This window comes from Vombatus ursinus, unplaced genomic scaffold, assembly GCF_900497805.2.
Source record: "Vombatus ursinus unplaced genomic scaffold, bare-nosed wombat genome assembly UNPS02000582.1, whole genome shotgun sequence".
NCBI classification, from domain to species: Eukaryota; Metazoa; Chordata; class Mammalia; order Diprotodontia; family Vombatidae; genus Vombatus; species Vombatus ursinus.
This window is the reverse complement of record NW_020940360.1, coordinates 8,532,017-8,544,236: the sequence shown is the minus strand read 5'-3', so window position 1 is coordinate 8,544,236 and position 12,220 is coordinate 8,532,017. Positions and strand designations below refer to the sequence as shown.

The following is a 12,220-nucleotide window of genomic DNA, read 5'->3' as shown; positions in this document are numbered from 1 at the left end:
CAGGGAAAGACAACATCAAAGATCTCATCATAGTGCTCCACAAAGTGCACTTCTAGCCCTTCAGTGATGTAGTCTACAAGATCGTAATAGTCCGTCTTGTTCTCTGCAGGGAAGATGACACAGGTGACCCCTGCTCTTTTGGCTGCAATGGTTTTCTCCTTAATGCTTCCCACAGGAAGGATCTTGCCAGTGAGGGACACCTCTCCTGTCATGGCTACTTCCTGCCGAATGGACTGGTTCATGGCCAAAGAGAGTAGTGCGGTGACAATGGTGCAGCCTGCACTGGGGCCATCCTTGGGGATTGCACCTGCAGGCACATGCAGGTGGATATGCAAGATCAACAGGAAATCGTTGGGTGGGTCTTCATGCATAAAGAATGCCCGGGCAAACGTGTATGCAATCCTGGCACTTTCTTTCATAATGTCCCCCAGCTGACCTGTCACCTCTAGGCTCCCACCTTGCTGTCTTTTTCCTTGGGGCGCCGTAGCGAGGTCTCAATGAACAAGGTAGAGCCTCCCAGGGCTGTCCATGCCAGACCCATGACCACACCTGGTGGTGTTACATCATACATGCGTTCCACAGTGAAGATGGGCTTCCCTACAAAGTCCTGTAGGTTCTCAGGCGTTACTTCCACAGACTCCCCACTGATTATCTTATAGACACATTTTCTTAACAGTGTCTCCACCTGCTTCTGCAAGTTTCTGACACCTCTCTCCTGGCAATACTGCTTGATGAGAAGGGTCAACACATCTGATGAGATTTTGGCCTTGCTTTCATCTAGACCACATAGGGTTCGGGCATGAGGAAGCAGGTAACACTCTGCAATGGCGAGTTTCTCCTGGGCCACGTAGCCAGAGACATTGATCATCTCCATCCTATCTCTCCTGGGGTCAGGGATGGTTTCAATAACATTGGCTGTGCAGATGAATAAAACCTTGGACAGATCTACTGGGACATCTAGGTAGTGGTCCAGGAAGCTGGAGTTTTGCTCTGGATCGAGAACCTCAAGCAGTGCAGAAGAAGAGTCTCCTTGGTAGCTCCGCCCAATCTTATCTACCTCATCTATTAGAATCAGGGGGTTTTCTGTCTGGGTCTTTTTCAGACACTGGATTATCTTTCCTGGCATGGCCCCAACATATGTTCTCCTGTGTCCCTTGATTTCTGCTACATCAGTCATGCCTCCCATACTGAATCGGAAATACTCTCTATTCAAAGCTCTTGCAATGGAGTGAGCAGTGCTCGTCTTACCCACTCCTGGAGGGCCATAGAAACAAAGGATCTTCCCTTGTGTTGATCTCGGAGTTGGCTCACAGCAATAAATTCCAAGATGCGATTCTTGACATCCTCCATGCCATAATGATCTTCCTCCAGGACTTCCTTGGCTCGGGCCAGATCCAGATTCTCATCACTATACTTTCCCCAAGGTATGGAAGTCAACCAGTCCAAGTAATTTCGGGTGACACTGAACTCTGAGGAATGATTGTCCAAAAAGCCCAATTTTCTTATCTCCTCATCGATCACATGCATGACATGCTTGGGAACAACAAGCTCCTTTAAATGTTCTCGGAATCTCTTCTCAATGGCATCTTTGTCGTCTTTCTCCAGGCCCAGCTCTTTCTTGATAATTTTTAGCTGCTCTTGCAGAAGGTACTTGCGGTGAGTTTGCTTGATTTTCTCTTCTACCTCCTGGCCCAAACGCTGCTGCAGTTTGTTCAGTGCAAATTCCTTCTTAAGCAGAGAGAGGGCCTTGTAGAGCTGATTTGGAATATTTGTTTCTTCCAGCACATCTTGTAGTTCCTGAGATGTGGCTCCTGTCAGTGCTGCCCCCAAGTCACTCAGGAAGATGGGATTGTCCAGAGGGCTCTGCCCAACCTGCATCATCTGAATCACAGACTCTCTATAGAAGGGATTCAAAGAAATGATATCCCGAATTGTCTGAACAATTTCTGCAATAAAGGCTTTCACTTCCTCATTGACTTGGAAATTTTCATGGACTACATTTTCCACTTCTACCATAAGTATTTCATCTCTAGAACTGGTGACAGGTTCTACCACCAGGTCCACCACGTGGTTCTTGACACTTTGTTCCTTCTCTGCCTCTGTCTTGGTTAGCTTGGGTTTTTTCCTTTTCTGTTCATTTTCTGGCTCCAGCTCCTCCAGATCTACCTCTAGTTGTTTGTTTATACGAATCCTTCTGTGTCCCATGACTTATCATCCGCAACTTGTCCCCTCGGAGCTGCATTTCATTAATGTTGACAAAAGTTCCAGTGTGGTAAATTTCATCCAGGTTCTCAACCGTATCAGACTCATTGTTGTCATCTCTCTTTAGGAAGACACCGCATGTGGCTGGGCAAGGTGAACTTTCTTCCTTAGGAGCTCAGCCAACTTCTTATTTTTAACCTCGATGATCTTAATGAAGCGGGGAAACATGGGGTTGTGGGTGATGGCGATGAGCGGCACATGCGGGAAGGTTTCTGCAATCATCACGGGCGTGAGGGCGTTGGTGGCCGGGCCCTCCTCGCTTCCGCCCTCGGGGCTGCCATCGCAGTGGTTGCCTGCCCAGGCGCAGCTGCCCTGGATGTCGGCCTCATCCCACAGGCCCCGCCACTCCCTGGCACCCCACGCAGGGGGTCCGGGGCCGCACAGAGCCCATGCCGGCAAAGTGCCGCTTGCCCACCAACTCAGCGGCGGCGGCCAGGCCAGGTGGAGCCCGCGGCCCGGCCCCCCAACGCCAGCTCGCAGGGGCGGCCTCGGCCCGGGGGCCAGCAGTAGCCTCCTCACGGCTCCCCACAGGTGCAAGGAACCTGAGCTCACCACCTTGCCTCCTCATGCTGAGCCAGCACGCTGCCTCACCTCATTTCTTTACCTTGTGACAGGGGCCGTCCCTGTGACAGTCCTGCCTCTTGTGATGGGATCCCCCTTGCATCATTTCCACCTCTTTTGACAGGATTATCCCATAGGCTATAGAAATAGCCTCTAGTGAAGGGATCCACCCACTTTGCCTCCATCCTTAGATCTACAGGTAGACCATGAGCGGCCACTTGTGCAAATTACAGGAGGCCTGTGCCATCGTCCAGCCTGCGGGGGGCCCCCCCCCAATCTTCTTCAAATACCAATTCATTTAAATACTTATGTTTTTGGCTAGAGATTCTTGTTGAAAGATTTTTTTGAAAAAGAGGTTATGATCAAATAAGAGGATCACAGGAGGTAAATGATAATTTGGGTTTTGTACAAACAAAGCCAATAATTAGAAGGAAAGTTAAAAATCAGAGAAATTTTTCTTATTGTATTTATTTAATTACTTTTCACTTTAATTAGTTTATTATATTTATTTATTTCTCTTTAATTTCTAGTTAGAAAAATTTTTTTTCTTTTGACTCCCAAATTCTCTCCCTCTGTCCTGCTCCTCCCATTGAGAAGGCAGGCCATATGATATAAATTATGCATGTGAAGACATGCAAAACATATATCGGCCATAGTGAAAAATAAAACACCAACATTAAAAGGCAAGGAACACAAAGTGAAAAAAGTAGTTCTCTCTGGAGGTGGATAGCATTTTTCATCACGGGTCCTTTGAAATCGTATTTGATCACTGCCTTGATCAGTTTTGCTAAGTCTTTCACAGTTGATTGTCCTTACAGTACTCTTGTTACTGTGTACAATGCTCTTCTGATTCTGTTTACTTCATTTTGCATCAGTTCATATAATACTTCTCAGGTTTTTCTGAAACTATATTGCTCATCATTTCTTATAGCACAATATTATTCCATCACAGTCATATACCACTACTTGTTCAGCCATTTCCCAGTTGATGGACATCCCCTCAATTTTCAATTATTCCAGACATTTTTGTGAATATAGGTGCTTCTTCTTTTGCTTTAATCTCTATGGGATGTAGGCCAAGTAGTGATGTTGCTGGGTCTTGGAGGGGACCCTGCGGATTTTTATAGCAAGTTTCTCTCAAAAAGTTCCCATTTCTGAAATATATATGTGTATAAAGAGTTGAGCCAAATTTATAAAAATAAGAGCCATTCGCAGTTGGTAAATGGTCAAAGGATATGAATGTGAAAATTTTAGAAGTCAAAGCTGTCAGTAGTCATAGGGAGAAAAATTTCTAAATTACTAATAATTTGAGAAACTCAAACAAAAACAACTCTGAGGTACAGCCTCACACCTATCAGATTGGCCAACGTGACAGAAAAGGAAAATGACAAATGTTGGAGGGAACACGGCAAAATAAGTACACTAATGAACTGTTGGTGGACTTGTGAAGTGCTCTGTTCTGGAGAACAATTTGGAACTCTGCCCAAAGGGCTATCAAACTGCATGTCCTTTTACCCAACAATGCCAGTTCTTCCCAGGAGATCAAAGGAAAAGGAAATTTACCCATATGAACAAAAATAGTTGTAGCAGCTGTTTTTGTGGTATCAACAAATTGGAAATAGAGGGATGCCCATCAGTTGGGGAATGGCTTACCAAGTTGTGGTATATGAATGTAATGGAATACTATTGTTCCATAAGAAATGGTGAACAGGCAGATTTCGGAAAAACCTGGAAAGACTTTCATGAACTTATGCTGAGTGAAATGAGCAGAACCAGGAGAACACAGTAACAGCAACATTATGAGATGACTGACTTTGTTAGACCTAACTCTTCTGAGCAATGCAGTGATCTAAGACAGTTCCAAAAGACTCACGATGGAAAATGCTATCCACATCCAGAGAAAGAACTGTGGAGTCTGAATGGAGATTGAAGCATACTATTTTCTCTTTTTTTGTTGTGTTTTTTTTGTGTTTTCTTTCTCATGATTTTTCCCTTTGGTTCGGATTTTTCTTTACAACATGACTAATGTGGAAATATGTTTAATATGATCATATGTGTATAGCCTATATCAGATTGCATGCCATCTTGGAGGAGTAGGGGGGAGTGATTCAGAACTCAAAAGCTAATAAAAGTGAATATTGAAAACCAAAACTACATGATTTTTTTAAAAGAAATTCCTTTTTTGCTTCCTATTTATTTGTTCTTGCCTTTTTATTTATTTATTTATTTTTGCAGCATAGCTAATTTGGAAGTATGCTTTGTCTGACATAATATGTACAATGGGGATTATAGTGCTTGCCTTCCTGATGGATGGAGAAGTGGCTGACGTGAGGGAGAGAATTTGGAACTGAAAACTTAAAAGTAAATGTTTTAAAAAGAAAAAATCAATAAGCATTTTAAAAGTAAAGATTTTGGTCTTCATCTAAAAAAAAAAAAAGCCCCACATAAGATTTTTTGGAAGTACGTAGGTCTTTTTGCAAATGTTTCTAGGTCTCTTAGTTTTTCAAATATCTATCCCTTTCAATTTTTTTTTCTGGGCAAAACAATGATTTATTAATAGTGATACATTAAACTATTAATGACATAGGTCACACTGGGCATCTCAGCCAAAAAGCCAGGGACCTTAGCATGATCAGCTTATTAGTTAGGCTAGCAATAACCAATAAATTGGGTGAGTGGCCTCTCTCAATGACCAAAGACCCTGAGAAGAGGGCCTTTTAAAGCTCGCTGTGTCTTTTTTTTTAAATTTTTTTTAAAAAATTAGTTTATTTTTACTTTTCAACATTTACTTCAATAAGATTTTGAGTTTCAAATTTCTCCCCCTCTGTCCCTTCCCCAGGACGGGGTACAATCATATATAGGCTCTATATATACATTCAATTAAACATTTTCACATTAGTCATGTTGTAAAGAAGAATTAGAACCAATGGGAAGAAGCATAAGAAAGAAGAAACAACCAAAAAAAAGAGCAAATAGTATGCTTTGATCTGCAGTTAGACTCTATGGTTCTTTTTCTGGATGTGGATAGCATTTTCCATCATGACTCTTTTGGGGTTGTCTTAGATCCTTGCATTGCTGAGAAGAGCTAAGTCTGTCGAAGTTAGTCACTGAAAAGTGTTGCTGTTGCTATGTACAAAGTTCTCCTGGTTCTGTTCACTTCATTCAGCATCAGTTCATATGAGTCTTTCCAGGTTTTTCTGAAATCTGCTTGCTCATAATTTCTTATGGAACAGTAGTATTCCATTACATTCATATACCACAACTTGTTCAATCATCCCCCAATTGAGGGGCATTCCTTCGTTTCCAATTCTTTGCCACCACAAAAAGAGCTGCTATAAATATTTTTTGTACATGTGGGTCCTTTTCCCTTTTTTATGATCTCTTTGAGATATAGACCATATATTTGAGATATAGTCATCCTTCCCAATTTTTAACTAATCTGTCCTCAATCAAGATTGTACGCTTTTCAGACTTTTTTCTTTATTTAATATAATTGTTACTTAGCCTGGACAGGGAATTTTTTTTATTTGAGTAGACACATGGGAGAATCCTAGGAACAGGAGTGAGGACAGAAAGTACTGCTGTTCATTGGTTAAACTTTGAATGAACTTTAGGATAAAGAGAATGACTATTATTCTTTTCCTTGTGTAGCTTGATGTCTTGGCCATAAACAATTTAGAATTTCCACAGACCTTTCTGTTTTGTCCTTTCAGATGCTGTGTTCTGTGAAAACAGTGAACCTCGTTCTCTCCAAGACAAGCAGAAAAGAGCAAAACAGACCTTTGAAGAAATGATGAACTACATTCCAGGTGCAATATTTGTAGAAAATAATTAAGATTCGATTTTCTTCTGTAAAATCTGAATTATTACACTTTACTAAAGTCACAAAATAAAGTAAGTTATGGTTAATTTCAGGATAAAATGTTTATTTCACAAAGTTAATAAGGATGATATACTTGTGTTTCCAGTTACACATTGTTTTATATAAAAATTGCTAGATTAAGATTGTGTGCCCTCTTGGGGAGGGAGGAGGGAAGAGAGGGGGAGAAAAATTTAAAACTCAAAAGTGATTGTTGATAAATCAAAATAAATTAATAAAAAATAGATTAAAAAGTTGATAGATTGAAGGATTACAAGAAAAAAATCTTGTTTTTTTTTCCATGTGAAATTATTGAATGAATTAACTACTAAATCTTGAGGTTTCTAAGGACATTTGCTAAATAACTTCTGAGAAACATTTTATTAACAAATCGTAATCAAGTTAGTCATCACCATATCCTCTCCCCCTTCACACACACACATACACACATTTTGCATATAACCGTATAGCTGGTTTGAACGAAATGGTTTCTTTTTTTTTTCACCTACATGAGATTTCATATTCCTTCTCCATGACTTTACACAGACTATTCCCCACGCTTATAATGTACCCTCTCTTTATCTCCACCCCTTCAAATTTTTATTTTACTTTAATGTATAACTTTAAGGTCGTCCTTCTACATAAGGCCTTTCCTGAAAGTCCCACCCATCCCCCACATTACACTGTATTTATTGTGTGTAAATGTTCTGTGTGCTTATATGTGTACATGTTGTCTTACTCCCTGTAGAATAGAAGCTCATTGAAAGGAAGAGCTATTTCATTTGTCTTTGTATTCCCAATAATGGGCAGCTTGGTGGCATAATGGATAGACTGCTGGGCCTGGAGTCAGCAAGACCTGAGTTCAAATGTGCCCTCAGACACTTACTAGTTGTGTAACCCTAGGCAAGTCACTTAACCCTGTTTGCCTCAGTTTCCTCAGATGTAAAGTGAGCTAGACAAGAAAATGGCATCTTTGCCCCCAGAAAACCCAGAGAGGGGTCATGAAGAGTTGGACACAACTGAAGATTACTAAACAATCACATCCCCAGCACCAAGCACAGAGCCTGGTCATACTATGGATCTTTTAACAAATGCTTGTTATAAATTGATTGATTGTTTAAATGGTTAGACAGGTTAAAACTAGTCTGATCCCTTGCATATAGAATTTAATAAGCTCCTTGAGAGCAGGGACTGTCTGCTTTTTTGTCTTTCTATCCCTATTTCCTGGTATGTAGTAGGTATTTAAGTGTGTGTTGAGTACAGAGATGACCTAAGGCAAATTAACCTGGCTAAGTATATTCATGACAGTGAAAAATTAAATTTTCTTGAGTAGATAAATGAGAAAAAAATAACTTGTTTTCTGTATAGTCCTTATAAAATGAATTAAAGCTTTTTATTTTAGGTTATTTTTACCTCTCTAAAGTTGGGAGCAATGCCATTTAAAAATTTTAATGAAACTTAGAACAACGAATATTTATGTAAAGGCTAAAAGGATAATGCATGATGTTAACCTGAGAGAGAGAAAGACAGAGATAGAGAGAATGGCTCAAAACAGGATGGAGATTTAAGTATGTTACAGTAATCTTATTTTTAAAAAAAATCCTAATATTTGTTGCTTTCTTTAGATCTTATAGGTAAATGCATTGGTGATGAAGCTAAGTATGAAGGTATCAGACTTCTGTTTGATGGCCTCCAGCAGCCAGTACTCAACAAACAGGTACCCTTTATTAAAGGTGGAATCTTTCTCTGAGACATTGTCTTAGTTAGAGTCCTTTAGTAGTATGAGGCCAGGGATAGAGCACAAGAATAACTATTTATATTAGAATTTCTCCAAACTAAGAAATTCTGTGGATGTCAGGAAAACTATTAACTATGGATTTAAACCACTTTGCTTTGGAGACAGTTGTTGTCAAGAGAAATAATGTGGTGTTGAGCAATTTTACAACTTTCTTTGACTATTACCTTTTAATACAAATTTTTCCTCCTTTTTTTTTTTTGGCATGTTAGTTGACTTATGTTCTATTGGACATTGTGATACAAGAGCTTTTCCCAGAACTCAATAAGGTAATGAATGACAAAACATTTTATTATCTTTGATTTTTTTTTCTCAAAACATTTACTGTCACTTATGTCATTAGAAACATAGGAGTTGAGATTTTGGCTACAGTTCTTTTAACAAATAATATTTATCATTAGTGACTTTTCTAATTTCCTCAATCCATCATATGCAAAGATAGAGCTAAAGTAAATTCATGTAACATCCCAGGGCCTCAGTTTCCTGACATCTATCAAATAATGAGGCTGGACTAGATAAATTCTAAGACCTCCCCAAGCCTCAAATCTATTTTCCTATGAACTTGTATTTGTTTAAGAAGTAACTGAGTCCTTGCTGCCTCAGCTTTGTTCTTCCCCATCTCTTTCTGGTTAAATAGAGTAGAAAGACATGAGTTACCTGTTGCTTTCTTTCTAGAGTGGAGTTGGAATATAAACATTAACATTATAAAACTAACTACAAGGGGGTGGAGGCAGGATCAGGTTCAAGCAATAGTTCAACAGACATTTACTTAGATGAGGGAGGAAAAAGCGTGTTTTAGAAATCTCTTGAGGTCACCAACAGAGACTGATACTGTGTAAGCTTTGTCATCAGCATTTGAGAATTAGTGGGCCTGAAAGCACAGAAGCACAGGAAATAGAGAATTGAAATATTGTATCAACAAGCATTTATTAAACACTTTGTTCCAGATATTGTGCTAAATTCTAGGTACTCAAAGAGAAAACAGTCCCTGCCCTTGAGGAGCTCTCATTCTAATGTTGCATATGACATTTAAATAACTGGGCACATACAAGTTAGATAGTAAATAGAAGGTGATCTCAGGTGGGAAGGCAGTAGTAACTGGGAGGAACTGAGAAAGGCCTCCTTAAGAAAGAGGTTTTTGAGTTGTCTTGAAGCAAGCCACGCAGTATATGGGACATGTTGGATGAAATGAGAATGAGGATGTGAAGATAATACCGTGGTTATAAGTGTGGGTGACTGGGAAGATGCTGGTACCCTCAGCAGTAATTGGAAAGTTCTTGGAAGAGGGGACAGTTTTGGGGGAATGATAATAAGTTCAGTTTTAGACATGTTAAGTTTAAAATGTCTATGGGACATCCAGTTTGAGATGAGGCACAGTTAGAAATGGGAATGGAAATTAGGAGACAGGTTAGGGCTGGATAAGTAGATTGAGAATCATTAACATAGAGGTGATAATTAAATCTATGGGTGCTGATGAGATTACTAAGGGAAATAGTGCATGAAGCACAGTGCCTGGGATCAGAAAGATCTAAGCTAAAATTCTGCCTTAGGCAATAAGCTGTGTGACCTCAGTCAAGTCACCTAACCTCTCCTTGCCTCAGTTTTCATATCTTTAAATTGGAGGTCCTAATAGCACTTACCTCTCAGAGTTTTGAAAATCAAATGAGATACTTTTTGTAAAGGGCTTAGCACAGTGTCTAACACATAGTAGGCACTTAACAGATTCCTTCCTTCCTTTCCTTCTTTCCTTCCTTTCTTTTTTCCTTCCATTTTTCTCTTCTTCTCTATATTAAAATGGAGATTCTAGGAGGAAATCACTAATCAGAGGAGGAGGCTGCTGGGGTAGAGGTACTTTCTAGGGGCAGAGGGCTGCTGGAGCTTAGTGGAGAAGCCCAGAGAATCAGGAGCGTACCTGGGAGAAGAGTGAAGACCAAAGCTAGAATGTCTTGTCAGTATCAGGAGTGGGAGTTGCTATTTGCGTGCTGTTTATTTATCTGACTTCTAATTAGTCCTATATATCTTAACTTGGCAATTTAATAAAAAGAATTGTTTAGTGTTTTATGACACAGTTTGATTTGGAAATGCTTGTTTTGCTCAGTATTATATTGATTGAGTTTACTTTTTTTACTCTAGGTACAAAAGGATGTTACTTCTCTGTCATCTTGGATTTAACAAACTGGGATCTGTACAGAAAGAAAAAAAAACAGTTGAAACCTACCATACCACTAGTACAGAAGAGATATGATATCTTCTATTCTTCCCTTGTATATTTTTGTAAATATCATGTAATTCAGTGTCTGAAAATTGTATTGCTTTTCTGTTTTAATAAAGACTAACGCAAACTTATTACTGATTGAAATGGAATTTTCCTTTTATTAAATTTTAATTCCACTTTCTCTAAATCATACTTATGATTTACTTTTTGGTATTGCAGTTTTCATTTTTGTTTTAGATTTATGGTAGCAGCAGTGTAGGGAACTTATGTTCTAGAAATTCCCTCTCCCAATGCAGATGGGCAACTGTTTTGCATTGTATAGTCCTAGTTCTGCTGAACATTGAAAAGGAAAGTGAATTGCTCAGGTTTTCACAGCCAATATGTTTCAGAAATGAGACTTGAACCTGGGTTTTTTCTGACTCCAAACCCAGCTCCCAGTCCACTCAATCAGGCTGCCTCTCAATGGCATTGAAATTTTTAAGGAGCAGCTGTAAAAGATAAAAACTGTATCTGCCTGACATGACAGTAAATGGGAAAGAAATTCTGAATTACGGTATAGAAGCATAAAAACATGATACTAATTTACATAGAGTCAACTCTTTTATTCGAACTTGTTTTTTTAATTAATGCATTTCCCACAGCAACATCCCTCCCCTGCCTTTCTTGGATCTTGAATAAGCATTTATTAAATACTTAAATGTGTAACACACTGTGTTAACTGCTGGGACTATGAACAGAAATTTGAGACAGTCCCTGCTGTCAAGAAAGTTACATTCCAATGGGGAGACAACATACAAATATAGGAAATTGAACGGCAGGTTGGATGAACTGTTCTTGGGTCCTGGAAGGCATAGTAGACGAGCAGACATAAGACAAAATGATCCATAGGGTGCTTAAGCAGGGCATGTGACAGTACTCAATTAATTATAGACAAAGAACATACAAAGTGAATTCAAGATGGATACTGATAACTGGGGGGATTAGAAAAGGTCCTGGTTAGGAGGTGGCACCTGAATTTTTTTTTTTTTTGGTGAGGCAATTGGGGTTAAGTGATTTGCCCAGAGTCACACAGCTAGTGAGTGTTATGTGTCTAAGGCTGAATTTGAACTCAGTTCCTCCTGACTCCAGGGCCTGTGCTCTATCCACTGTGCCAGCTAGTCTTTTGAAGGAAGTTAGGTTTTCCATGAGGCAGAGGTGAGGAGAAAGGGTTTTTCTGTCTCTAAATTTAAATTGTCCCTTAAGACAAATACCATTTTTCCTCCTCACTGGAATTCTTCCTTGGTGGCTTCAGAATTTTGTTCTTGAACATCTTCCCATTCCTCCTGGCCTGACTTCTTCTCAAACATTTTATTCCATGGCATCCTAGCCTATAATTCATCTGAACCTTTTTGTGTGAAAAATGGGCGGGAAGATAGAAGCAAGGCCAGACACAGTGGAGACAAGCGTTGGAAAGTCCTGTGAAAATCGTTTCAGGCGTGCTACAATTCAGAGTGAGCTGAGGCTGCAGAGGGAAGCCACTGACAATGAA

At 39.6% G+C, this 12,220-nt stretch overlaps 1 protein-coding gene across 5 annotated transcripts in view; it reads left to right on the top strand.

Moving 5' to 3' along the window:
- Positions 1 to 10,831, top strand: part of SNX14 (sorting nexin 14) — a 105,467-nt gene extending 94,636 nt beyond the window's left edge. For 4 of the 5 annotated variants that reach the window (XM_027854859.1, XM_027854846.1, XM_027854876.1 and 1 more), the window contains 4 exons: positions 6,537 to 6,632; positions 8,308 to 8,399; positions 8,690 to 8,746; positions 10,611 to 10,831. In XM_027854859.1, coding sequence (XP_027710660.1) covers positions 6,537 to 6,632; positions 8,308 to 8,399; positions 8,690 to 8,746; positions 10,611 to 10,649 — 284 coding nt within the window. In that variant the 3' untranslated portion in view covers positions 10,650 to 10,831. Of the gene's footprint in view, positions 1 to 175; positions 451 to 6,536; positions 6,633 to 8,307; positions 8,400 to 8,689; positions 8,747 to 10,610 lie in introns of those variants that run through there. The other variant, XM_027854854.1, reaches the window with a different exon arrangement.
- The last annotated feature ends 1,389 nt before the right edge of the window (positions 10,832 to 12,220 follow it).